The 27,662-nt window shown below is 48.7% G+C and overlaps 1 protein-coding gene across 7 annotated transcripts in view; it reads left to right on the top strand.

Annotated features, from left to right (window-relative positions):
* Positions 1 to 27,662, top strand: part of RGS6 (regulator of G-protein signaling 6) — a 517,144-nt gene that overhangs the window by 438,436 nt on the left and 51,046 nt on the right. For all 7 annotated transcript variants that reach the window (XM_014539306.1, XM_005865790.2, XM_005865793.2 and 4 more), the window contains exons 11-15: positions 990 to 1,088; positions 2,177 to 2,238; positions 11,577 to 11,687; positions 18,782 to 18,907; positions 26,718 to 26,904. In XM_014539306.1, coding sequence (XP_014394792.1) covers positions 990 to 1,088; positions 2,177 to 2,238; positions 11,577 to 11,687; positions 18,782 to 18,907; positions 26,718 to 26,904 — 585 coding nt within the window. The remainder of the gene's footprint in view (positions 1 to 989; positions 1,089 to 2,176; positions 2,239 to 11,576; positions 11,688 to 18,781; positions 18,908 to 26,717; positions 26,905 to 27,662) is intronic.

Consider the following 27,662-nt stretch of genomic DNA (forward strand, 5'->3'; position numbering starts at 1 on the left):
TGCCGGCCGCCATCTTGGCTGACAGTTAATTTGCATATACTTACTGATTAGCCAATGAAAAGGGTAGTGGTCGTACGCTAATTACCATGTTTCTCTTTTATTAGTATAGATGACAATTCATATATATCAACTTCTGGAATCTACTTACATCTTTCAGTCTTCACTGAGATAGTGATGCCCACTGTAATATGTTTTATAGTGTTCATCTTAAAATGGCCTCATTTAATCTTTAAGGGCCCCCTAATTACAATAGAACTTTATTCCAGAATTTCCCGGAGCCCACATCTACCCTATTTGAGGCCTTCTTGATTTCAGCTGTGCATTGTATACCCTTTGGGGTTTTGTTTCTTTCCCAATGCAAAGATTGCTTTTAACCTGTCTCTAACACAAGGAATAGCTTAAACAGCAGCCATAGTTGTGGGCATGTGGAGAAACTGAGCCCAGAAAACTACTTAGCTCAAAAGCATAAAAATCTGAAACTCTGCTCTCCCAAGTTTGTACTAGATGGGCGTGTCATCTACAGGCCATCAGAGAATCTAGAGGAGGTCTCTGTGCATAATCTCCAGCAATTGTTCTTGAACGATCTCGTGCCTCAGAATCACCTGAGGCATTTGATAAAAGTACAGATTCACAAGCCCCATCCACAAAGATGCTGACTCAGTAGGTCCATGTGCATCCTTACCAAGTACCCCCAGACGATTCTTTGCAGCTGGTCTAAGGACCATGTTTGGAGAAACACTGATATGCAAGGAGACCATTTCAGCTCAATAAAAGGAAGGGCTTTCTCGCAGTGGTAACACACAGATGGGACAGGGCTGCCTCGGAGACAGAGTTCCCATCACCGGAGAAATTCAAGCAGAGGCTGATCATCCACTGCTGGGGGTCACAGAGGGGACTGGGAGCAGCGGGTGAGTGGTTGAGCTAGCTCACCCCGGACGCCCCCGTTAGCTCTGAGGGTGCATGATTCTGTCTTCTTGCTTCCTCTCTAGTCGGTGTACGGCGTGACAGAAGAGTCCCAGTCCCAGAGCCCTGTGCACATACCCAGTCAGCCAGTCCGGAAAACGACAAAAGAGGACATCCGGAAACAGGTGAATGAACGACCTCCTGCCCTCCCACAGGAGATGTGGCCAGTTCAGAAACCTTTCAGTGTTCACCTCTGAGAGCTGAGTGAGCTCTGAGCTCCTGGAAAACACAGTGGAGACCAGCTGTGGGTGGTTTGAACCTTTGAGTGCTGTGTGCGAACAACCCATGGAAGCTTGAGAGGGGAAATTCTCTACCAAGTTCCTCCAGCAGTTTGAAAGAAAGACATAAATGAGTTCTCCCGATACTGAAGGAGACTGCCATAGTCCGGTCTCCCACAGGAGCTGGCGTCGGGAGGGAGTCATGTTACAAGGTCCTTAAAATTGCAATGTGCTTCCAGAGTAAGCCGGTCCGGGACCACTGACCTGCTGTGATACAAAAGGAAAGTTCATGAAAACAGCAAGCTCCCCTCCCAAAGCCTTTTCAGCATTATTTGGTCCCATGTTCTCTTACTTCATGACGAGGAGTTACCTGTTCAAACCAAGTCAGGAGACAGTGGCTACTTACATTACTTCTTTCTGGGGTTCACTGGTAATGAAGTAACTTCAGAGTCCACTCCTCACATTATGCTTTATTGGCCTCCAGGGTGGGGGAACCCCAAGGAGTAAACTGTTAGGTATCTGCCTTTGACAAGTTTGTTATTGGGTGGGGAAGAGGAAACATGTATGTGAAATAGCTATTTGATGATTCTAGTCAAGTACGAGGAGCACCTGCGGGTGATGTAGGTATAAAAGTGAGCAGGTGAGGGTCACTGGAGATTAGTCAGGCCAGGTATCACGTGTGTGTGTTACCTGTCCATGCTGCTGCTCAGCTTTGTAAAGCATATGCTGCCTTTAAGTTTGCAATCAGTTTTGGGAATCCAGACCTAAACTATAGATAGCACAGTACTGGAGAACATATGACGTGGGCTAATCGCAAATCCCAATGGCAGTAGGAAGTTTCTAAAAGGCAAATGGTTGCTGGAGGGTTGAAGTCTATCCAGAGCAGGTGTTAGGATCTTGGGAGAAATACGGGATTTGGGTTCCCAGGGTGAAAGCGGGGTGGGGGGGGGGCGATTCTAGTTTGGTCTTCACACCTCTGTTCTGTCTTTCCCCAGATAACGTTTTTGAACGCACAGATCGACAGACATTGTTTAAAAATGTCCAAAGTGGCTGAAAGGTAGGTGCCCCTTCGTAAAATTACTCTTTTCTTCTAATGTAACGAAGGAGAAATGTTACAGGGTTATGGCTAATAGGTGTGTGCCATGCCAAGAGGCAGACCGTAGGCATCCCTTAAGTGATGGGTGAGAAACCACAGGCCCAGGTGAGGACAGCAGAGACAGCAGCCTCCCCTGAGTGATGTCAAGAAACATTCTATGGCTAAAGCTTTCCGGGGGGGGCCCACGGGACCTTGTCAATCAAGGTCAATGTCCTTTAGAGCTGCATAATGCACCTTTGCCTTCAGTCCCTTGATTAATTTAAATGGAATGGCTCCCTTTTCAGCTATAAAACGCCCAGATTCACTTTATAGGGGAAAGAGATTGTGTGCTAGCCGAGCAAACAGGAGGGGACTGGACCACGGGGAGGCGTTCTGCCGCCACACACCATCAACCACTGAACTGCATCGAATCGACTGTAAAGAACAAACTGGCACCTCCAGCCTGGCTTGGCAGCAGCATTTGTGCTACAGTCTGCCCCAGGAGCTGGTTCCACTCCGTTAACTCGCGGGAGACTCAATTTTGTCAACTAAATGGTCTGTTTTTGAACTCTCAGTGAAGAGGGGAGACCACCTGGGGAATCTGTATGGAATAAATCTGATCGGGCAGCTAGCAAACTGAACATTTTTTGTCTATGGGCTAAGGTTAAAGCAACGACCAATATCTGAAGCATCAAAGGTGTATGCTGGATCCTGGTATTTGCTGGATATCAGAGTAAATTGGGTCTTTAAGCCCAGCTCACACAGGGGCCTGGGTGTGTGGTCAACCTGTAAGCCTCTCTCCACTGGTCCCTTCCTTCTAGATAAATAAATTGAGACTAAGAACACCTTACTCCCAAACCCAACACCTGAATGAGCGCTCCGCCTTCACGTGGCCAGGGACGGCCCTGGACCTGGGTTCATGTCTCTGATGGCATCTTGGATTCCTCCCAGGTTTCTCAATAGTGTCACTATTGATGGTCTGAGCTGAGGATTCTTCATTGTAGGGGGCTGCTGTGTGCATTATAGGATACTAGAGGCCGTGGTACATGAAAATTTGTGTACCACGTCCTCTCTCAGTCCAGGAGCCCTCGGGGAATGTCCGACTGACGGTTTAGGCCTGTTCCCCGTGGAGAGCAGGCCTAAGCCGCAGTTGGACATCTTTAGCGCTGCCACAGAGGCAGGAGAGGCTCCCGCCACCACCACTGTGCTCCACAGCCGTCAGCCCAGCTTGTGGCTGAGCTGCAATCACCCTGTGGGAGCACGCTGACCACCAGGGGGCAGCTCCAGCTTTGGCCCTCCCATCGCCCCACTGGTGACCTCCCTCTAGGGGGAGGGGGGCCAGCAAGCTGGTGAGCACCGGCCCTGCCCCCCCATCGCCCCTCCGCCACCAGTCACCACTGCCCCCCGATCGCTGTTCCCTCCCTCTGTCCACTGGCATCCACCTTGTTTGGCCTGGTGCCACCCGCTCGCCAGCCCCGCTCTCCACTGACTGGGTCGTTCCACTATTTGGTCGATTGCATATTAGGCTTTTATTATATAGGATTTAGCAGCATCCCTGACCCTTGTCCACTAAATGCCAGACCCCACCTCACGGATGTGACAGCCAAGCATGTCTGCAGACATTGCCAAAGGTCCCCTGGGAGAGCAAAATCAACCCCGCTAAGAATCTCTGATGCAAATGCTTCAGAAAGAGGCCACACAATTGTGCGGGAGTGGCCGTGTCCGCTGCCTCTATAGCCTGTGGAGCCACCGCACTCCACTATCATAACCTGGCTCTCAAATTGCTTTTTAAATCTCGCTATGATTGCGAGTACCGGTGAGCGAGCGACACAGCTGGGATGGCCTCGATTCCTTGGTGTGAGGACTGGAGCTTCTTTGTTTGTGAACAAGGATAGGAATGGCTGTCCTGGTATGCTGGGAGGGTCAGTGCCCGCAACGCCTGGCCTTCACAGGGCACTTCACAGTCTGCAACCCTAGGAGAGTGTGTGTGGGAGCACCTTTCCTGGGGGTCAGTTGCTTGGGCCCAGGAGTTCTGAGCATGATGATCCAGGTGAGGGCGAGGGGTGACGAATGGAGATCCCCAAACCCTAGCTCTGGGGATTCGGATTCAGTGGTTCCAGGTAGATGTAAGGAACCTGCATTTTGAATAATGTGCAAGTGGACTGACCCGGTCTCTGAGGATTCGGTGAAGCCCTTGTCCACCACTCGGACTGGCCTGAGAGCTCACCACAGCAGGGACACTCAGCTCTGTCCTATCCTGTGGGTGAGGAAAGAGCCTGAACCTTCCGCCTGGGGGAGGTGCATGCCCAGCTGGTGTGCTGATGAGGGAAGAGAGACAGCGGGGCGGGGGAGGGGAGCCTGGCAGGGCCCACTGTTTGTTTGTTTGCAGGCTGCTGGGGAGGGGCCCACCTGGTGCCCTCTCATTTTGCCTGAGAGGCCGCTCACCTTGAAGAGATTATTCCAGCCAGCCACTCCTCCCTCCACAGTTGGGAGCTCTCCTGTGTTTCCGCCCAGCAGAGACTGGATTTTATTCCCAGCAGCAATCACTGGCAACTTTTCAATGTGACACACGGGTTTTTCATTAGAGCCACCAGGAAACTCCCAGATAGCGAGGAGGAGGGAGAGGAGCGGGTGTTAGCAGGAGATAAAGCCGCCTGGAGCCTTGGTCTGTCGGGGGCTGTGCAGAGGTGGGGGCAGGGGGAGGTGCTGGCAGCTGGCCTTGGGTGCGCCTGCTGGCTCACAGGAGGTGAAAGCTGAGCTCTCTCAGGTGGGCGCCCACATCCCCACCAGATCCGCTCTCCTGGGCCTGCTCCCCAGGAGCCTTGCTAATTGGCCAGAAGCCACCAGGCAAAGGCCCGCATCCCCCTGAGAACAGGTGCCCCCGTTTTTCACTTAGTTCCCTGAGCAGTGATGTTGGGAGAGGTGGAGGGGTGGTGATTGTGAAAGTCCAGTTCCAAAAAGGCCAAAGTCAGGGCTGGGTCAGAGGGTGCAGCCAGGCCCAGCAAGGAAGGGAATAAGGGAAACTCTGCAAACCGAAGGGCAGAACAGAACAATCGAGGGGGTGGAGGTCGAGCCAGCCACTGGGTCTGGATCCTGCCTCTTTAAAGGGGAGAGAGCAGTAGTACTTAATGTACATATAAGGTTAATGAGTTAATCTATGGCATGAGTTAGGTCCAGTCCTTGGCACTTAGCACACATCCAGGGAATGTGAATGATTATTGTTATTTTCCAGTGTGTGCTAAACAGTGCTTTGGAAAGGAGCCAACTCAAGTTCATGAGATGGAATGAACTGGGTGTGCTGGTGTTCAGAGGAACCAACAGGGCAGGCCAAGGAGTGAGTCTGGCCCTGCAGGTGGCTGTTTTGTGCTGATGGAGTTCCTCCCTCCCTCTTTCTTCTCCGTCTCCTAAACACAGAGCCCTGTGTACTGCCTAAGGCTGCCCCTGCCGTCCACAGGTTTGTCCCCCTTGGCTGCCTCCTAAGGGCCCTGCATGAAGAGGCTGGCTCTTCTGCACAGATTTCTCAGGTCATCTCAGTTTCAGCTATTGTCCCATTGTCCCCATGAGTGGGTAAATGTGCCTGAAATGCCATCATCATGGCCACCAAACTAGATGTCCTAGCTGCCTTTTACACCTGGAAACAGTCTGAGATGTTACCTAATTTGTGCTTCAGAAAGTACGGTCCCCGCACACACAAATGAATTCTCTGGATAAACGGTGCTTAACACCTTCACCTTCTTATTTTAACTGTTTTTAAGTGAGACTGTCTCCAATATGGTTCATGCCCTTGCCTTCTTAAAAAAGAACACACATTTCAGTTACTTTTTCCGGTTGACTCAGGGTCCATGTTCTTATATATACTTTGAAAGCCCGTCAGTGGTCAGGGTCTCATAAAGTGCCACAAGCTGCTTCCCTTTTCCTAAATGGGCCCTGGCCATTATATGCTTTGAGTCTCTGTTTCTGCTTTTTAGTTGTTGGTTTGTTTTCTTGTTCCTGTCAACATACTACTTGTCTCCAGTACTCCTTCCTCCCTCCTCCCTTACCAACGCCCATTTCCAATCCATAACAGACCAGGTGTATCAGTTAGCTATTGTTGTGTAACAAACCACCTCAAAAAACATAATGGCTTCAAACAACAGGCAATTTACTGCTGCTCATGTGTCTATGTGCTAGCTGCCTCTGTTGGCACCAATGATCTCCCCCTGGTGTATGTGTGTTGGGTGGGCAGCTCGGTGATCTTGACTGAGCTCTCTCACATGTTTGGTTTCTGTTGGTTAAGAATGACCTTAACAAAATAAACTGTTGAGCAAAATAGATCCAGAGGCATAAAAGCAGGGAACAGATTGTTGAATTTCAGAGGGAAGGCATGGGTGGGTAGATGGGTGGGAAGAGACCCACCGAAGAACTTGTATGCATATATGCATAACCCATGGGTATAGATAATAGGGTGGTGGAGGCCTGGGGCAGAGAGCAAGAGCGGGCTATAAGGGGTTAATAGGAGAAAAAAGGGGACATATGTAGTACTTTCAATAATAAAGATTTTTTAAATAGATGACAACAAAAATAATGACTTCAGCTGGGACAACTGGGGTCTCCTCACACGGTCTCATCCTCCAGCAGGCCAACCTGACCTTGTTCATATGCAGATAGCAGGATTCCAAGAGAGAGAGCAGAAGCATCCAGCCTCTTGAGAATGTGCTGCATTCTATTGGCTAAAACAAGTCACATGCCCAGACCAGATTCAGGGGTTAGGGAACCAGATTTCATTTTTTTCATGTTGATCTACGACACTAAGGAACTCAAATAACTAAGTTCCTTAGCCTTGATCCTAAAGCAAGAATCTTCTCTGAGAGGTGCTCTTCCGAAGCCTTGAGGCAGAGTTTATTTCATTGTAGAAAGAGGCCCTTCTGGTCACTTATCTTGCCCATGTTCTCTGAACAATTTAAATTGCCAAGTAAAGGAGGTCTTACTCTTCTTCAGAGTCCTCAAGGGGCCCCTTTTGTATTCACCTAAGCCTTATAGCACTCAGCAAACCAACTTTGGGAATGCAGAAATCCACATTTTAGTTCCAAATATTCTGGAAAGTTTCTGTGTTTTGCTGGGTGTCCCCAGAGACTTCTCCCCACCTCTCGGGGCACCGCGCAGGTCACTGCAGGAGTCACACCACGATGCCATACACGGACAGATCAAGCTGTGTCCTTGTAGATTCACTCCTGGGCTTGGCTCATTCTTGCCCTACCCTGGAGCCATTTGTGCATCGCAGCGGACGGCCGAATTGATTTTTTATCATCATCTTGCCCATCTCCAGATCGCTACTGTTCCCTGAAATTGGATGCTGGTTCCTCCTCTGCCTCCTGACCCTCTGTAATCGCAAAGTGTAATTAATAAAATGAGATAAGATAGCAAGGGACTGCATGCCCTAAGGGTCTATTAAAAACCTGCTAGAGTGATACCAACCCATGAACTTAATGTCTAATGATAGTTTCCGGGGAGGAAAAAAAATGAGCCAAAGAGGTCATTACAACTTTGCTTTTATGTGATTCCAGACACTGGGGGGTCCTTGCTTCTCTTTGCTTCCAGCCCATCTTAGGTGTCAGAAAAGAAAAGATGAGAGGTAACATTACAGTCAGGTGGTTGTATTCAGATCATGACCTAGCAGGGCTGCCATGCCTGGCCTGGCATATGCTCTCCTTTCCCAGGGGCTAAATTCACCTTCACATCCCTCCACTCCACTCATTCTGAGATTCCTTATTGATTATATTTTCTCGGAGTGACCTGCAATTAAGGAGTTCTTGCTTTATAGTCTCTCCCCTCCCCCCACTCCTGCACCGTGAAAAACACATTAGATTAATGAATTGATGCTTTCTTCTTCCCTCTCTGCGATGCTGCTCTGCTTTTCACTTCCCTTTCTACTCGGACCCTCTTCCTGTCCGGTTTCTGTTTGTGCATCATCATTCAGAAACATACACTCCTGTTCACCCCTTCCCACCTGCGGTTCCCAGGCTCCTTCCCATTCAGAGGCCCTGATTTTCTAGTGAGTGTTTCAGTACATTTTCATTATGTTTCTAAAATAGGAATGATGGCCCTAGTCTATTTGGCTCAGTGGATAGAGGCGTCGGCCTGCGGACTGAAGGGTCCCAGATTTGATTCAGGTCAAGGGCACATGCCCCGGTTGTGGGCTCAATCCCCACTGGGGGGCATGCAGGAAGTAGCCAACCAATGATTCTCTCATCATTGATGTTTCTATCTCTCTCTCCCTCCCTCTCCTTCCTCTCTACTAAAGTCAAAAATAAAAAATTTTTTAAATAGGAATGATGGTCACTCTTCCATGATGCTTTACACCCATGCCTCCTTTTCCCTTGACCAATCACTGCAAGCCATCCCTCACTGAATTACCCAGAGGAAACGTAGCACTCAAGTTGGCAGGGCTTAGGAAAAGTTTTTTTTTCCCCCTACGTGGATCAATAAGCATAATAATATCCATACCTTTTGGCACAAGTAATTCTACTGGTGAATGTCAATTCTCAATAACCCAGAAGATGGAAAACCCAATGTGAACAAGGGTGTGCTACTACAGCACTATGTATACTAAAGAAATTAAAAGTCTGTGTCTACTGGAAAGGGAATTATTATATAAATCATAATAAATTCACTCAAGACAATATTGTGGACATATGTTTCTCTTCTCTCCCTTCCCAAAAGCAACATATCAATGAATGAATAAAAATGGCATGAACTCAAAGTCAACAAATCATTGAATTAATGATTTCAGCAAATTTGTTGAAGATTGAAAATCTAAGCAATTGGGGAGCATTAATAACCTCAGGACTCTCCCTCTGTTTGTAATGTTTTACTTCTTTAATTGGGTGGTGAGTTCAAAGGTGACATTTTTACCTTTTTATACCTTTTTTACCTTTACTTTTATGTCTTTCTGTACGCCTGAAATATTTCTAAATTTAATTTTTAAAATGTATGGAAACCAAGTGACGACCATTATAACCTATGTGTTAGGGGTGTGAGTTTTATAACAAAGTGAGCCAGTTTGCCCAACAGAATGTGGCCTTGGCTCTTAAAGGCACAAGGACAATGGAAAGCAAGAATGAGGCTGGGGGCTGACCCTATCAGGATGGGTAAAGCCTGTCCTGGGGCCTTTGGATTGCTAGATCCCTGCCCCACTAGGAGACCATCTTTCCCCAATAACTACCACCATAGGGGATAGGCAGTTTATTCTTTGGAGAAACTGAGCCACATCAGCTCAAAAGTCACATCACATTATAGAGGGCCAGCTGAAAACAGGAGAATTAATAAAAGATCTACATACTGGGCTATGAGACTCTCAAACCCTCCCCTGTCCTGCTCTCAGCCCTCCAGGAGCCAGATGTATATGCCCACAGTCAAGAGACAACCTGTGGGCCAAATCGATTCCACTCCCTGGTTCTGCAAATACAGTTTCATTGGAAAAGAGTCATATGCATTCATTCAAGAATTATTGTCCAGCCGGAGTGGCTCAATTCATTGAGCATCGTCCTGTGCCCCTAAAGCTTGCCGGTTTGATTCCCAGGCAGGGCACATGCCCAGGAGGCAGCAGATCAACGTTTTAGTCACATCAATTTCTCTCTCTCTCTCTCTCTCTCTCTCTCTCTCTCTCTCTCCCTCTCCCTCTCCCTCTCCCTCTTCCTCCCTCTCCCTTTCTCTCTCTCTCAAAAAAAAAAGGCTACAAAAAGAGCTGAGTAGTTGTTGCAGCAGACACCATCTGCTCCACAAAGCCTAAAATATTTATTATCAGGGTCTTCCAGAAAAAGTTTGCCTCCCCCGTTCTAGAGAAAAATGGATGTCCCCAGAAGACAGATGCCAGATCCCTCGTTGGAGCTCTAGCGAAAAGACTGGCAAGCTGCCCAGTGACCCAAGCATGAAGCCCATCCGTCGGCAGGTCCTGTCCACATACACACTGAGCCTCCAAGCAGGTTTCAGTACCTCCCGCGTAAGGACAAATGGATGTCCAGAGGTTTGCCAGATGCTCAAGAAAAACCCCAGTGGGAAGGAGTGTAATCAAAACAAACAAAAAAGGGACCCGGAGGAACCAAAAACTATTCAAGAAACTGAAAATAAAAATATAGAATTCATATCCTCAGACATATGAGAAGATATTCCATCCATAAAACAAGAACTAGATACTATGATAAACAAGAGTGAACTCTGGAAACTTAAGAAAATGGTAGCTCAAATTAAAATAAAGAAAGGAAAAAATTGCAAGAACTGTCAAACAAAAAGACAAAAAAATGGAAAATGGGAGGGAAAATTAGATTATCAATCAATTCAAGATGTCCAATATTTAACTAAAAAGAATTATACAGCCCAGGCGGTGTGAGTGTCAACCCATGAACCAAGAGGTCGCTGGTTCAATTCCCTGGTCAGGGTACATGCCTGGGTCGTGTATTCAGTCCCCAGTAGGGGATGTGCAGGAGGCAGCCGATTGATAATATTCCTCTCATCAATGTTTCTATTTCTATATCCCTCTCCCTTCCTCTTTCTCTTAAAAAAATGTTTTTAAAGAATTATAGAACGGAAAAATAAATAGTATGACATTAGCAAAAAATAATACTTATGGGAAATATATTGTACATTGTACCCGGCACAGTGAACAAAACAACCAGCAAGGACCATGGTGAAATTTCAGAGGACTACAGCAATAAAGAGAAGATCCTGTTTCCAGAGAGAAAAGAAACTGTTTAGAATCCAAATGGATCCAGACTTCTGAGTGCCAAAACAAATAAATAAAAAAGTGAGCAATGTCTTCAGAATTCTGAAAGAAAATGGTCTTTAACTCTGGGTTCCATGTCCAGCACTATCAGTCAAATATTGAGATAAAGTCAAAGGATGTGCTTCCACACAACCAGGGAGTAAAACCAACAGACAGACACGGAACCAGGAAACAAGGGCTTCAACACAAAAGTGAAGGAGGTCCCAGGATGATGATTTTGCATCGAATCTACAGAGAAAACGGTCCAGGTTGGAGCAAAAGGACCCAAAACTCTGGGGACAGGGAGATAATGGATTGATTATCTGATGTGCTTAAGAAATGGGAAAACTATTGCTGAATGTTTTAGAGATTTGCAGGAACACTTGAAAAAAGTAATATGCTACTTAGCTCCGCAGCACACAAGGGCAAAGGAAAGCAGTTCAATTTGTCAAAAGTGGGAATGGTGCTAATTTTTTCCCTTTAATTTGGAATTATATTAAGACCGATACAATGTTTGTGTAAAACAGAATAAAAGTGTTTACAGGAACTCAATGGCATTCTCTGCTCTGCTTCCCTCCTGCAGCTTAATTGCTTACACGGAACAGTATGTGGAATACGATCCTATGATAACACCAGCCGAGCCATCCAATCCCTGGATCAGTGATGATGTCACTTTATGGGACATAGAGATGAGGTAAAAAAAAAAAAGTTTTAATGTTTGAGAGTGAGAGAGATGTGGGAAAATGTACGAGATTGTGAGGTTTGTCACTTGAACAGAAACCTCAAGTAACCTCCCCACCAAGTTCTACTTACTCCTGGTTTCTCCCTCCTTATAGCTTGGCTTGTACATGGATCCTTTGTGCCTTCCCTCTGACCTCTCTCTGACCATGCCAGAGGAAAAATATCTGTTGGCTAATTTATTGATATATATATATTGATTATATATGTGTGTGTGTGTGTGTGTGTGTGTGTGTGTGTGTGTGTGTGTATTAGACAGCAGCTACAGTAATAATATATTAAGTGTCTTACATGGAATCCCACAACAAGTAAACAATAGTATTTTCACCATTGAACAGATGAGGAAACTGAGGCACAGAGGAGTTAGGGAACTTGCTCAAGGTCACACAGCGAGTAGGTAGCAGAGTAAGGATTGGACCCCAGGCAGAGGGCTTCAAGCTGTGGTTTTCATCGTTGTTCCTCTGGAGTACCTGACAGGGGTGACTCCATCCAGTAGCTTCTCAGCCATGAGGAGAGCTAGTGTGTTTGCCTAATGGCTGAGGAGCCGAAGCCCAGAGGGACTTGGCCCATGTCCACAGTTGCAAAAGGAGAGGCCTGGACAGATCTGGTGTGGGGGCCTGGGCACCCTCAGCCCCTGTTCCTCATTTCTTTATTATCTCTGTCATTCGCTTCCACTCTCTTTCTTTTTCTGGATTCTTTTCTTGAAATGGAAAAACCTTATAAAAAGCAATAAGAGTCATTGGTGTTTATTATAAAACTAGAGGCCCGGTGTGTGAAATTCACGTATGGGTAGGGTCCCTAGGCCTGGCCAGCAATCAGGTTCCCTTCCTCCCCCCCTCCTCCTTCCCTTGCTCCCTCAGTGCCCCGCCTCTGCTGCTGGCGCCCGCCATGTTCCGCACCACCCCCTGGTGGTCAGTGCACGTCATAGCAAGTGACCGAACACCCGTTCTCCCAGTCGAACTCCTGAGGGGACACTTTGCATATTAGCCTTTTATATAAAGAGATGTTTAAACTAGTCAGACATACACAATGAAGAAAATCTCTCTTCCTCCAACCCAGTGTCATTTTCTAGAAAGAACTTTATTGTCTAATGCCATGGTTCCCAAACTGCATCACTGTACCCTGAGCCCCTGCGGGAAACGCAGTGGCGTGTGACATATGTCAGATGCTGCATCAACTATTAGTTAAGGTTGTTAAAGTTGTTCACTGTTTTCAACATTAGATCCCATTCCATCCCCTCCGGGGTTTGCAAATCTGGGTTTTCAGAGCAGTTGGCTGTGATAAAAAGCAAGCACTGTACAAAAATCAACATGGAACAGGAAATGAGGGTGGCGGAGTCCAATCTGACTCCAGAGTTTGCAAAGATGTGCAGTGCTCAATGGCGCACATGTGTTTATATAAGAATGAAGCAAATGTATTCATTGTTCTTTCAATTTATATATACTTCCAATAGCTACTAAGTTGTTAGAACATAAATACATTTGAAGTTCTTTGGACCTGCCTTTTAAATAAATAAACATGCCCTAGACTGTTCCTTTTAATCTTATCCAAGAACTTAAATCTTTTTAACAGGATATTGTGGGGGGTTTTCCACTTTTTAATTCACTGCTACTCTTTTTTCCATTTTATTCTCTCTTTTCAGGAAGTCCTTTTGTAGGCATTCTGGGCCTCTGGATGGAGCAGCCACTCTTATCTTTCCTCTACTACCCTTGTTATTCTCTCTTCAGGGACAGAATTCCTCGACTTCCTCTTCAGAGTCACATTTTTGTTTTCAATGATGTCCACTCTGTGGTTTCATACTTTCATGAGTTTTTCTTTTCCTACTGAGTGTTGGGAGGGGTGGTGACAATCCTGCTCTTTTCATTGCTGGGAATCCCTAACATTTCTTGGGCTCCTTTTCCTTAGTAGCCTGCTCTGTCCTATTGGTGGTGTTTCCCCTCATGAATTCCCCTGAGGGTAGGATATGTTTTTGGGTTTGTTTGATTTTTCATCTATCTCCTCAATTTCTGCAGCTTAGCCTGTTTCGCAGGGGTCGTTGATTGGAGAAGTGCTATTTCCAGTCAATGTTTCATCACTCCAATCCCTGTTCAGAGCACATAAGTCTTGGCACGTACCCAGCAATTTGGGAGACTGAAGGACTTAGCTTTCAGTTTGGGCCATAAATTAGAATCACCTGGAGCATTATTTTTTTTTTTAATGCCAATGCCTACTTTCCTCCCCAGACCAATTAACTCAGAATTTCTGGAAGTGATGCATCGGTATTTTTTTTTACATCCCCCCAAGTGATTCTAACATGCAGCCCTGGTTCAGATGGACTATGTCAGTAGCTGGTGAGGGCTCCCTCAGCAATTGCGTGGGTCACTAGTTCTCAAAATACAGGGCACATCAGAATCACCCAGGATGCCCATTAAAAATACAGATGCCCTGCGGGTCTGTTTTCTGCAAGCTTTCTAGGCAATTCTGAGGCACAGAACAATTTGAAAATTCCTGGTGCGGTTCACAGAGTCTCACTCAGCATTAGTGTCCCTTCCTCAGAAAGGTCTTCTGTGACCACTCCATTTAGAGTAGCTGCCCCTTCCTCCCAGTCCTTCCATGTGACATCCCCACCCCCCTGGTTCTCTTTCTAAATAGGACTTAAAATTATTTTAGCACCTAGACCCAGATCAGGCACACAGTAGGCATTCAAAAAGTATAGGTTTGGTGGAGGATAGACAGAGAAGTGACTATTCCTTTGGTCGCTTTATTGGTATTTGGGAAAGGAGGAGAGATGAGTACATGAACTTAGTTCCTGATAATAACCCTGAGATTTCCTCCTCCTTTCTCAAAAGTCAACAGAGAAGCATGTGATAGTGTGGGGAAATGGTGGCCAGCTGACCTGTTGGTTTATTCCAGCCTATCAGAACTCTGTCCCCAGGTGGGTGCCACCTGCCCCTACAACTAGTGCTCTGGTTGTGCTCTTATTGTTCAGGCTTCTACCCTAATCTCGATGCCTAACCTAACACCTACAGCGTTCTGTCCACCTTCAAGCAGAATCAGGTTATTGAGATACATGTGCACATGAAGAGAAGCTGTGGAGGCCTGTTTCTTCTCCCAGCTGGACATTTCCACCCACTCTCATGCTGGCAGTGGCTGGGAATCTGTCTTTGGAAGAGCACAATTGGGGATCAGGGCCAACATCTCACTTCAGCCCGTCCATGGTTCCCATCCGTGAAACAAAGGCTAGAGATGACCAGTAATATAAGCCATTTTTTTCTTAGTTTCATGCAACAAATCTATTTTTCAAACCTACTCTGTGCTACGTTCTGAGTTGGTAGGTCAGCAGAAATGAGAGCTGGACTCCTTTGGAGAGCCACCTGTCTTTGCTATGTGTTGGTTTGAACTCCTCAGTGGGAGTCAGGAATTTGGGGAGATCAGGGGGCATGGAGAACAAGGAAGAGCTAGAAAAAGATACCTAGGTAGCAAGTAGAAAATGCCTTCAGGATAAGGTCACATCACCCACGTCACTACACACATCTTCTTACTGATTTCTTCCCAGTGTCGGACTTGCTGTGTAAAAAGCACTATAGTGAATCAAAGGCACATGACACATGGTCTCTGCCCTCAAAGGGCTCATGCGACAGCTAAACATAAACCCTTAAACAGCTAAATGATGATACAGAACTATAATAAAACCATTGCATAAGGAAGCAGTTCTAAACAATGATGGAAATGTAAGGGGCTGTGAGTTCTGGCGATTATTTGTTTGAATTGGGCCATGGGAAAGTTATTGTACCCATCACCTGGGAATAATTTTCAGAATTATTTTATAACCACAGAGACCACTCAGTAGTAGCAACATGTTCAGATCTGATCTTGAACCTTAAAGGGGAAGATATTTGGAAATACTCAAGTAATGCCAGCAACACACATATAGAGAAGTTTTATCCCAAAAGCTTTTTAATGGAATAGATTCCAATGGCCAGATGGACTGGCATCCAGATATAGAAAAAGGATTGATTGTACATAATGGATAGTGGATGTTCTAGGCTGAATAGTGTCACCCCCAAAATTCATGTCCTTCCCAGAACCTCTGAATATGAATTTGTTGGAAAATAGGGCTGTGGTCATGCAGGCAGTTAAGATGGGGTAGGCTCCTGCTCCAATATGACTGCTGTCTTTCTTTGTTGGAAAATAGGGCTATGGTCATGCAGGCAGTTAAGATGAGGCCACACTGGAATGGGGTAGGCTCCTGCTCCAATATGACTGCTGTCTTTGTCAGAAGAGAAAACAGAGACACAGATGCACAGGGAGAATACCACGTGAGGATGAAGGCAGAGACAAGTGATGCGTGTGCAAGCCAAGGATGCCACGTACCGCTGGCCACACCAGAAGCTAACAGCCTCCAGAGAAAGCATGGCCCTGCCAACACCTTGATTTAGACTTCTAGCCTCCAGAACTGTGAGAGAATCACTTCCTACTCTCTAAAACCAGGTTGTTGGTCCTTTTGTTACAACAGCCCTAGGAAACTACCACACGAGGGTATCCTGTCTCTCCAGACATCCTTGTTTCTGCTGAAGGCTGGCTTTACAGCTTTCTGGACATCCCAACCTCTGTCCTAGGCCTCTGATTCTCCATCCAGCATGACACCCCAAGCTTTCTGGCCCATCCCCAAAAAGGCCTTCCTCCCACCCCTGCCACCACCAATGAACCTGGTGGAGTGAGTGAGGACTTTTAGATTGGGTACCAGAAAGTAGAGGCACAGATGGTGGGAATACGTCCAAGAGGCAATCACTACAAACACTGAGAGATGTTCCACACCCAGCCCTCCAGGCACAGCCTTTGATCAGGGTGCACCTGCCACCAGCACCATCCCTGCAGAGCCCTGCGACCTTGGCTGGCAAAGAGCGGGTGCTTGAGCCCATCCCAGGCAACAGCATGACCCTGGCAGAAAGAGATGATATCCTGCAGCTCTATGGGGCTCACATTTGCTGCTAGCCTCAACCCTAGGGGGATATCTTTTTATCAATATATTTGTTAATCGATTTCAGAGATGAAGGGAGAGGGAGAGATTAAAACATCAATGATGAGAGAGAATCATTGATCGGCTGCCTCCGGCATGCCCCACACTGGGGATCGAGCCCGCAACCTGGGCATGTGCCTTGACCAGGAATTAAACCGTGACCTCCTGGTTCACAGGTCAACGCTTAACCCCTGGGCCACACCGGCCTGGCAGGGGATATTTCTTTATTTTCTTTATACGCAGTACTTTTTGTCTCCTGGAACTCTGTTGAGTGGGATTGGTTCTGTGGCTTGAGTTTGAGAGAATCCAGGACCTGTCTTCTTGGCTTGTTCTAGAAAGCCCAACCTGGCACTTCGGAAGAGATCGTTCATGGAATTCCCCATTGGGTCTCCTGGTGGACTTCGTCTTCTCCTATGACTCCGCTGGGCTAAGCCTGGAGATGCAGAGCTCTGCACAAAGGCCTCCCGAGCCTGAACACATAATCTCAGAATTAGACGGCCCTGCTGCTGCTGCTGGTTATGTCCAGGGGTGCAGAAACGGAAGAGCCGGGCTTGAATCGCATAAGTCCAGAGCTGCGCTTTCCAATACATAGCCACTAGCCACATGTGGCCACTTCAATTTCAACTTTACTTAAAATTAAATATTCAGTTTCTTGGTCACACTACCCAAGTTCTCAAGAACCACGTGTGGCTAGTGGCTACGTACCGGAGAGCACAGACATAGCGTATTTCCATCATCACAGAAGGTTCGACTGGCAGTGCTGGTCTAGAGCTACTTGTTGTTCCAAACCTTTCAACACACATGCTTTTGTTCTCCTTTACTACGTGTAATTTTCTAAAATAAATACTGAGACTATGTCAACTCCATAACACAAGGAAGTGATTTTATTTACTTAATGTGTGTTAGAAATAATGAAAAGCAAATGTCAATTTTTTAAAAGAGGAAAAATAAGTATTGCTAGACCAATGCCTCCCAGAGTTTAATGTGCACTTAGCTCTCCCAGGGATCTTATTACCCTGCGGATGCTGATTCCACGTGTCTGAGTGGGGTGACATTCCCCACAGGTCCATAGACCACTCTTTGAGTGGGAGATTCCAGCACGTGACTTGTAAACTAAGACTCTACTGCTTCTTAAAGGGCCAGGGGAATAAATACAGCAAGTGAAGTGTAAATGGAAAGACAGAATTGAAGGGAATATTTGCATCTTCCAAAACCAAAAGAATAACACCAGCATCTTTCCCCCTCCAAGCTTCCCCTCCCACCCCGCATGGGCCTGGGGAGGGTCACGTGGCTGTGATGCCCACAGCAGAGTTAGGAGCTGCACTCTGGAGCCGCACTGTCTGGACTTGAGTCTTGACTCCCTTAGTGTCCTTGGGCAAATTATCACGAGGCCTTAGTTTCCCTATCTGTCAAATGGGGTAATGCCAGTACATGCTTTACAGAGTAGTTGTGAGGGTTCAGTGAGTTAACAGACATGAAATACCTAGAACATCATAAGCACTGAGCAGGTGGTTGTTAAATTGATAAACGAATACAGCATTCTGCTTCTGAGTGAGTGAGCAGGTTTTATCCTACATGAGTTGTTTCATTTCTGACCAGTGACACATCACTCGGATCTAAACAGGGCTCTGTTTCTCCGCAGTGGGTTGAGGAAGGGGTGAGAGGTGGGGACACTGTCTCTGATGAATGGTTGGATTCACAAGGCATCTTCAGTTATTAAAAAAAAAAAATGATGGAGTCAAGAGTTGGGCCAATCACTGACAGGAATGCCCAGGGAAGCCGAATCAGTGGGGTTGTATCTCCTGCGGACAGGAGCCAGGCGGCACGCCTCCTGGTGAACCTACCCTAAATGCCTTCCTTAAAGAGACTCTTTACCATTGGCTGACGTTGGTGTACAGAAGTCTACAATTTAGAGTTTGTACTGTCACTTACATTTGTGAAATTTCCCTCTGGCGTGTGGCAACAAAATAGAGTTGACCTGCTGGAGAGAATGTGACACAGGTTGTTGCCTGATATTGATCACTTTTTAAACCTTTGTTCCCCCCCAAAAGCAAAGAGCCCAGCCAGCAGCGAGTAAAGAGATGGGGCTTCTCTTTTGATGAGATGTTGAAGGACCAGGTGGGGCGGGACCAGTTTCTACGCTTCCTGGAGTCGGAATTCAGTTCAGAAAACCTCAGGTAAATCCCTCAAAGGTTTGAGCTGTGTGCAGTGTGTGTGTGTGAGGCTGGAATTTGCATAATCAGCCCCCCTTTCTGCCTCCCTGTTTCAATAAAATGTTAGGGTTCAAACACAAATTCCAACTGATCTGGCGAAGATTGAAATGGAGACAAACTATATGTAGATTGGCTGTCACCATATATTAGCACCTACAACACCAGCATGTATTGTTCTTCAAGTCCAGATGGCATTTCCTCAAGTTATTAGAAACATGTCTCCAATAACAAGTAAATAGTCAAATAGATTTGATGACACCACTGTTTAACTAAAACCACAGAGCCAGCCCAGTTGGCATGGCTCAGTGGTTGAGTGTCGACCTATGAACTAAGAGGTCAGGGTTCAATTCACATCAGAGCACATGCCTGGGTTGTGGGCTCGATCCCCAGTGGGGGGTGTGCAGGAGACAGCCAATCAATGATTCTCTCTCATCATTGATGTTTCTATCTCTCTCTAAAATCAATAAAAATATATTTTAAAAAAATTAAGTAAAACCACAGAGCCAGGGGATTTCAGAGGAAAAACAGTGCAGACACCCTCTCCTGAACTCCCCAAGTCTGGGATCCTGAATATTTGACAGGCCAACCAGAAGGAAAAGGGAGAGAAAGAGATAGAAACATCAATCTTGTTTCAACATTTCAAAAAGCAAGAGTAAATATCACTAATTAACTGCAGACATAACTGCAAAAACTCATTAACACATGAGCTTTTCTTTTGGGGGGATGTCTATCCTGGTCACCTGATGTGAGTGGAACATCTCATTGTGACTACTGGACTATGACACACCAAGATAAGGGAAAATGTACTAATGTATTAATAACTACTACTCAGTAGAAAAAGTAAGGCTTTCAAAATGTGAGGTCCACTGAGAGAGGAAGGAAAAGGGGTGCATTAAAAAAGGAAAAGACTCATGGTTATGAAAAATTGAGAACTTGTGTTTTATTCAGGTTTTCGTTGTATTCGATGTAGATGCACAAACCTATGGAACATGTCACTTATCTAAGACCCATTAGTGGTCTTAGCCAACTGGTGACGTCTCAGTGGGAAGATGGAAATCTCCGTTTTTCTTGGTGCCAGGTTCTCCTTTATAGGCAGGTTAATTCCCATCTTCCAATGGCCTTGTTTCAAAGTGGCTTTAACTTTTTAAAAGGTTTTTGAACTTTGAAAAGTCAGAGCAGGTACTGTGGGTAAAAAAAGAATGGTCCGCTGCAGTGTTAACGTGCGAAGCCCGTATGACTTATTTGGAGTGAGAGACCATATCAGTCCCATACATCAGTCAAATTAGATTTCCCGCACACCTCCTCCATAGCAAGCCCTATGAACGTTTGCCGAGGGAAGCCGGGAAGTCAAGATGCATGATCTTCGCCCGCAACAACCTTTGTAGGTTGCTGAGGGAAAGACACGGAAAACTCTGACATCGCTAAATGAATATAAATAAGTATAAACTCTAAGAACCGTGTTAGAAGTGTTTTGAAAGGGAGGGATGAATGTAAGCCAGAGTAGAAGAGTAGGATACTGACCGATGAAAAAGGAAGAGAGAGTACTCTAAGCTGATGACCCTCTGATCCATCAGGACTTGGGAGGACTTGTAGATGGCAATTCACTGTATGTCGCGATGCCTCTCAAGGCAGCCATGTGCCTGTTGTAAACCAGATAGGGTTGGGTAATTGTTTCGGTTATGACACGAGTTCTTTCCTTGCTGAGGCGTCACACTGAATGCATCTTAGAGCTTTGCTTCAGTTCCAGATCAGGTGCTTGGAGTGGAAGACTTGACTTTGAAATTTATGTGGGGTGGGGTTCAGACCAGCCTCGCGGGCTGTGCCGGGATGAAGGTCCTGCGTGGAAAGCCGTGCCCTCTATGGCCAGCGCGAGGCATCCAGGCAGCTGCTCTGTGTGGCCACTTCAGCCTCAGATTCCAACCCCACCTGGGTCCCCATGAGTCGCCCCTGAAGTCCTTTCCATCTCCCCTTCTCATGCTGACCCCCATGGGTCCTCAAGATAGAGTGGTCCAGAGGCCCCCTTTACCTGACTATTTCTCAGCCCATGAGTGGCCCTACGACCCTCTGCCACCTGCACCGTTACAGAGACTGAAGAATGGCCATGGGGTCCTGGTCATTGCGAGGGGCCCAGGAGCAGGCGGTCTGCGGCTCAGCACCGCTCTGTCCATGCTGAGTGTAGCCACGCCCGCCTCACAGTTCGGCTAGTTTCCCAGTGCATCACGTTGCAGGCCCGGAGTGTGCGCCTGGCAGATGTTCAGCGCGTCCGCCTGCCGTTACCTCTGCCAGCAGCTTCCTCCCGCGCCAGGAGGGCTGCACTCAGCCTGGGGAGAGAGAGTGTGTGCGAGCGTGCGGGAGCGTGCTGGTGACTGATCGCCAATGAAGGCATAAATCCAGACGTAGGGAGGGGCCCCTCGGATCCCTGTCGTGGGAGAGGACAAAGAAAATATAGAAAAGCCAGAGATAAGCAGCATGGGCCAAAAGCTCCTAAATCCTCTCTGGAGGTCCGAATTCCACTCTTGTGATATTCAGCATAATTGGATATATGGAGCGAAGCTCACATTTCAATCACACAACTTCAGGACTCTTCAGTCACTCATCGCCAGGCAGTTTCTCCCCTGCCCTTGTGTTGGCTTAGCACCTGCCCAGATCCACGTCCCGAGGACTGGGTGCTGAATCGGTTTAGCCCTGGACCGGGGGCACCTCCACATGAGCCGTGAGAATGGCAGCCCCCGGAGCTGTGCAGGTGGCACAACTCGGAGATCCTGCCCATCCGCTGTGTTGGCCATGCCAGGCTCGGCCCTGCTCCCCAGGATTGGTCAGGATCCCAGGCAACTGACATTGGAGCATGGGAGGAAAAGGGAGAGAGAGAGACGGACCAGAATGCAACTGGATGCGTTGCAAAGGGCCCCTCAGCCTGGCTTCCTGAGCTCCCTGGCATCTCTCCAGGGAAAGGGGCACTGGGATCCTAACGCCTTCACACGGCAGCCAGAGTGCCATTAAGGAGCCCGAGGGCTGAATTTACACCAGAGCCTCAGAAGGCAGACAGAGGAACTCTGAAGAGACACAAGTATTGCTGTCACACAGCAAAGGGTCACCTGGGCCTTTAAGGAAAGCTGTCTGTGATAGTACACTGTCAGCTGGGGGGTGAGCTGCGAGGGAGGGAGGGCACAGCTCAGGGCCTGCAGGGGTGGCCAGCACATTTGCCACAGACAGCGCATGTGACAGCACACTGTCTGTGGCGCCCGGAGCTGAGCTCTGGCTCCGTTTGGACTGGGTGGGCCCTGGACACCGTTGTTTGGCCGGGGCCTTTGGAAGGCAGGTGGCCTCTCCTCCACAAGGGGGGCCCCCCCACCCCACCCCAGTGCTGAAGGAGGGACGTCCAGCGAGTTAGCTGAGGCCGCCCTTCTCCCTTCTCCGCGTTTTCCCAGCGTGACAACAGGAGCCTTTGTCCCCTCTCCATCTTCCCTGCACAAACCTTTGTCCTCCCTGGCGCCACACCTTCTGCCACACGGCAGGGCAGGAGTTAAAAATCAAAACCCGCAGCAGAGAGCGTCCCCCGTACATTTTTTATGAGCTGTGCCGCCTCCGGAGAGAGCGGGGTTGCTCTTCTGAGCTGCAGATTGATTATCCTGGTTCCACGCGGTGTCAGCTGAGGGGAGAAGCAATTAAACAGAGCGCGGGGGAGTTGCCAGGTTTGTGTCGAGAGCCCCCCTCTCCGACGGCGGCCCCGAGTCCTGGAAAGACCTCGAAAGGTTCACGAGGCCCGGTGGGATTCACCACTAACCAAACACATGATTAATCGGGACAGAGGTGACTCGCGCCCGTGCCGTGACAATCTGTGGCAGCTCAGCCACTGCCTGGTGAATGTAACTCGGCTTCCGCGGTGTGTGCCGGGGGGGCCTCCCCGATGTTGGCACCAGGGGGTTGCCGCCCAAGCAGAGCCGAAGTCAAGTTGGACTCTTGTTCCAGAGTCTCCGGCCAGCAGAGGGCACAGAAGCCCTGCTTTTGCGTGGAGTTTGCTTTTCTTTGCAAACCAACTAAACTGGGTTTTTCTAACCCATGAACATCCTAGTTTGTGAAAAGCTGTGAGCTAGGAACTGGGCCTGCCCAGAGCCCCTGGCAGGAGGGAGAATGGTTTTTCATGTTCCAGCAACGTTGCCATCAGCGTCCAGGTCCTGAGGGAGCCAGCCCCAGACTGTGGGCAGGTCCAGGCTGCTGCTCAGCCCAGTGGTGTCTGAGCCCAGGCCACCTCCCCCCAGAGCCCGGTGTCCGCCCGCCCGCATTCTTCAGCCATGGGCACAGGTCACCCGCGGGCACACGGGCTGCCTGCCTGCGCTCTGAAAACGGGCCAGGCAGGACAGGTGGCCTCCCTGACACCAGTCCTGCCAGCCCTTCTGCTGCCCGCCACGGGCTCAGTGCAGGATTGGATGCCAGGCTGGCAGCCGCCTCCCGCTGGCGCCCTGGAGGAGCAGCGGTACCTGCAGGCTTTTGATAAGAGCAGCAGCTGCGCAGCCTCCGTGGGCCTCCCGGCCACAGCCCATGTGCCGAGGGAGCTGCTGGGCTCTTCCGGGGACACTGGCCGGGCAGCCGGCTCAGAGCTCCAGCTCAGCCGTGGGCTTGCAGATGGCAAATGCAAACCAAAGCCTGCTCTGAATTCCAACCTGACACAAAGCTCTTCAGAGCCGGTGCTGGCAAACACACATGGGTGTCGGGCTGCTGCTGTGGCAGCATTTTTGCCGTCACCTGAGAGGGGTAAGGCAGGTCATCTCCAAGGCAGACGGAAGGCCCAGAGGGTCTCCATGTGTGAGGGAGAGGAAACTGCTGCCTAGGGATGTCACCACCGACTCCTCCCCTCCCGGATTCTCTTCTTCTCCTCCCTCCGCTTCCTCCTCCTCTTCTTCTCCTCCCTCCTCCTCTCCTCATTCTTTTCCTCTTCTTCCTCTTCTTTCTCTACCTCCTCCCCCTTTTCTCCCCATTTCCCCTCCTCACTCTCTTTCCTCTCCTCCCTCTCAACCTATTCTTTCTCCTCCCTCCATCTCCTCTCCCTCCTCTCCCTCCTCACCCGCCTCCTCTCCCTCTGACCCCTCCTCCTCCATGCCTATTGTTTCTTCCTGTACTATTTTTTAATCCTTATTTTCACCTGACAATGGGAATCCTTTAATTTTTAATGTAAAAGTTTATTGCATTTGATTCTGAAATTTCTATTGACATCAGCTCCAGACCCTTTGAGTGATGTGCATTAACCTGGTGCCTAAATCATCCTGCAAAAGGGACTTGGGCCTCAGGAGCCATGGGCGCCCGCAGAGCTCTGATGCGCTGGGTCCTCAGGGCCTTCCTGGAGGGCTCAATGGCTCCCCTCCGAGCAGCCTAGAGAAGGGGGCAGGAGATGGGAGCAGGGAGCCATTGACTGAGGGAGCGGGAAATCGCCCGGTGGCATCCGTCTGTGTGAGAGATGGACGCCTGGAAGGCTACGAAGGACACTGGTCCAGAGAAGTGGCCTCCAGCCCGGGAACTCGCCCCAAAGGCGGCTCGCTGAGAGAGGCCCTTCTCCCATCTGCCCAGCACGTGCCTGTGGAGGACTCGCTTGGTCCTGGCCGAGTTGCCCATTCGCCCTCCCCGCCCTCCAGTCCTTTGAAAAGCCAACAGCAGCTGCTGCTTTAGAGCTGGATCCCTGTGCTCTACCTGCTCGTCAAACACTCTCCTCCGGGTGGAGAAAGACTGTGCTGTCATCACCGGATGGCCATTTTCACCTTATGCACTCGGCCACCTCCTTCATGTACGGCAGGCCCAGGGGTGGCACAGGGAGACCCAAGGAACCTGGGGGCTGGCTGGGGGAAGGAGGAGACCCACTCCCCAGATGGGTTTCTGGGGCCCACCTCACAGCTCCTTTCCACCCCACCCCCACCTCCGCCTCCGGACTCTGGTTAGAGAACCACCCCATTCTCCTCTCGCCTGGCAGTCAGAAGGCATGCGCACCAAAGACCTGCGGCAGGAAGAAAGAGGCTGGTGTTGACGGACAGGTGACAACATGACCCCAGGCAGCTTCTGCCCAGGTCACTGGAGAAGAAAGGTGAAATTGGAAGGTCATACTGGCCAGTGTTGACCCTGTGACCACCACACTGACCCCACCACGGCTCCCACCCACAGGTCCTGACCGCATTTCAGACTTACACCTGGATGGGAAGTTCTTCAAATACGTGTCGCCTATTTCTCCATCCATTTTGTGCCCATTTTACAGGTGAGGAAAGAGACACCTGGAAAGATACAATTCCAAGACAGCAGCAGAGCCAGGGGACAGAACTGTGCTTCCTCGTCTTTCCATGGAGCGAAGTCATAAGTCTCCTTCCCTGCCTTTCATTCGTGCTCTTCAGAGTCCCCAAGGGAACCATGAGGGTTTCCTCACGGAGATTATCAGAATCCCAAACAGCAAATGGGAGAAGATTTCTACGTAATAACGGAACTAACGCGCACACCTGTCTTCTCTCCTTGTGGAAACGGAGCTGCATTACTGCAGTTGGCCACTAAGTGGTGCCTTTGGGCCACACACTTGGCCGCAAAGACATCTGTGAACAGCAACAGAAAAGCACGCTTAACCTTTTCAAAAACAACAAGTACATCTTACTTTGGGTGAAAATTCGATGACAGATTGAATGCATTTTCCACCATGTTGTGTTTCAGTTCTCTTGTCCCTGCCCTTTTGTTGGCTAGACTGTGTGTGATGCCTGTGGCTGTGGGAGTCACGTGGCCGGGGGCCTGTCCTCATGTTGCATTGGTGCGGAAACTGGCCTGTCTTGTTCACAGGACACAAGTGTGCCACCCACCCCTGAGCCCTCATGGAAGCCCTCCCCAGGGCTGCCTTAGAAACCGCCTCAGGACCCCAGGAGCTATTGCCCAGGCTTTGGCTCTGGTTGCTGCCGCTCACAGCAGCGGAGAGCTCACACCCAGCTCCCCCAGCGGCCGCTGCCACACGGACACGGAGGGGTTTATGAGAGGTGATATGGAAGTGACCAGGGAGAATCTTCCCACAGAGGTTCCCCGTGGACGCCCCTTCGGCTTTGTTCCAGATGAGCTTATCTTCCACCCACAGCCCTTTACTGAGTGTCTACCATAAGCTAACACCATGCTGGGAACCAACTCATCTGTAACAGGAAGAGCTGGGTCCTACCAGCTCCGATATTCTATATAGATTCTATCTCTTTCTGTGATCTTTCCTTCATTTTGATGAGTCTACTGACAAATCCCAACCAGATGAGACAAAGGAACTCACTTTTGTCTGCGTCCTGGCATCTATGTAGAGCGGTGGTTCTCAGCCAGGGGTGACTTCACCTCCCAGGGGACATGTGGTCATGTCTGGAAACATTTCTGGTTGTTACAACTTGGGGAGGGGTTGCCACTGGCACCTGGTGGGTAGAGGCCAAGGTTGCTGCTAACCATCCGACAGTGCACAGGGCAGGCCTCACAATAAGGAATCATCCTGCTCAAAAGGTGACAGTGCTGTGGTTGGGAAACTGTGATGTGGGAGGAGAGAAATCTCTCCCTGGTAACCAGAGCACAACGACCTTCTCACGGGTACTTCTTTTCGGGTCTCCACCACAGCAGAGCACGGTCTGTGTGTTCAGCAGTCCCTATGATCTTGGTTACCTGGGCAGTGGCCGCGGGGAAGAGTGGAGGGTGCAGCAGAATGAGTCTCATGGATGTCAGTGCTGGGGCCACATCCAGCAGAGCCCAGATGCTAAGCCCCCTGGAACTGACTGTCTCTCTACTTCTGCTTCAGGTTCTGGTTGGCTGTCCAAGATCTCAAGAAACAACCCCTGCAGGATGTGGCCAAGAGGGTGGAAGAAATCTGGCAAGAGTTTCTGTCTCCAGGGGCCCCCAGTGCAATCAATCTGGATTCTCACAGCTATGAGATAACCAGTCAAAACGTCAAAGATGGAGGGAGATACACATATGAAGATGCCCAGGTTTGCTTATCTATTCGAATGGTTCTATCCAAAGGCGTTCATTCGTCCTCTCTACCACCCCACCCATTAACACGAGTTCCAGGCCTTGTGTTTAGTTCAAATTCAAGGTTTTATTATTTATGAGGCCATCAGAGGAAACCATTCCAGGTAGGTGCACAGTGAAATTCCAGGAGGATAGCTTTCATAGATGCATTACATTATTACATAGAAACAGAAATTTACAGTTATATGCATTATATTCTCCAGGGCATTCTCCGTGTTTTATAAAATCTGAAGTCCCGTAGTAAGTCAGTAGTAGAATCCATAAAACATCATCATCAAAGTAGGTAGAGTGAGCTGACAGGGCCATGGGTCAAGCCCACATCTAACCACGAAGCCCACACTCCTAACCACCACCCTACACTGCGCCCTTAGAGATCTCCAACTACAGTCCCCCTTATTCTCAGGGGATATGTTCCAAGATCCCCAGTGGATGCCTGAAACTTCAGATGGTAATAAATCCTGTGCTTTTTCCTATACATAAATACCTATGATAAAGTCCAACTTATAAGTTAGACACAGTAAGAGATTAACAACTATCTACACTAATAAAAGAGAAACATGGTAATTAGCGTACAACGGCTACCCTTCCCATCGGCTAATCAGCATATCCTTATGCAAATTAACTGTCAGCCAAGATGGCGGCCGGCAGCCATGCACTGAAGCGAACAGGGAGGCTTGCTTGCTCCAGTGATGGCAGACTCCAACGTTCCCCGCCT

The sequence above is a fragment of the Myotis brandtii genome, unplaced genomic scaffold, assembly GCF_000412655.1.
Source record: "Myotis brandtii unplaced genomic scaffold, ASM41265v1 scaffold213, whole genome shotgun sequence".
NCBI lineage: Eukaryota > Metazoa > Chordata > Mammalia > Chiroptera > Vespertilionidae > Myotis > Myotis brandtii.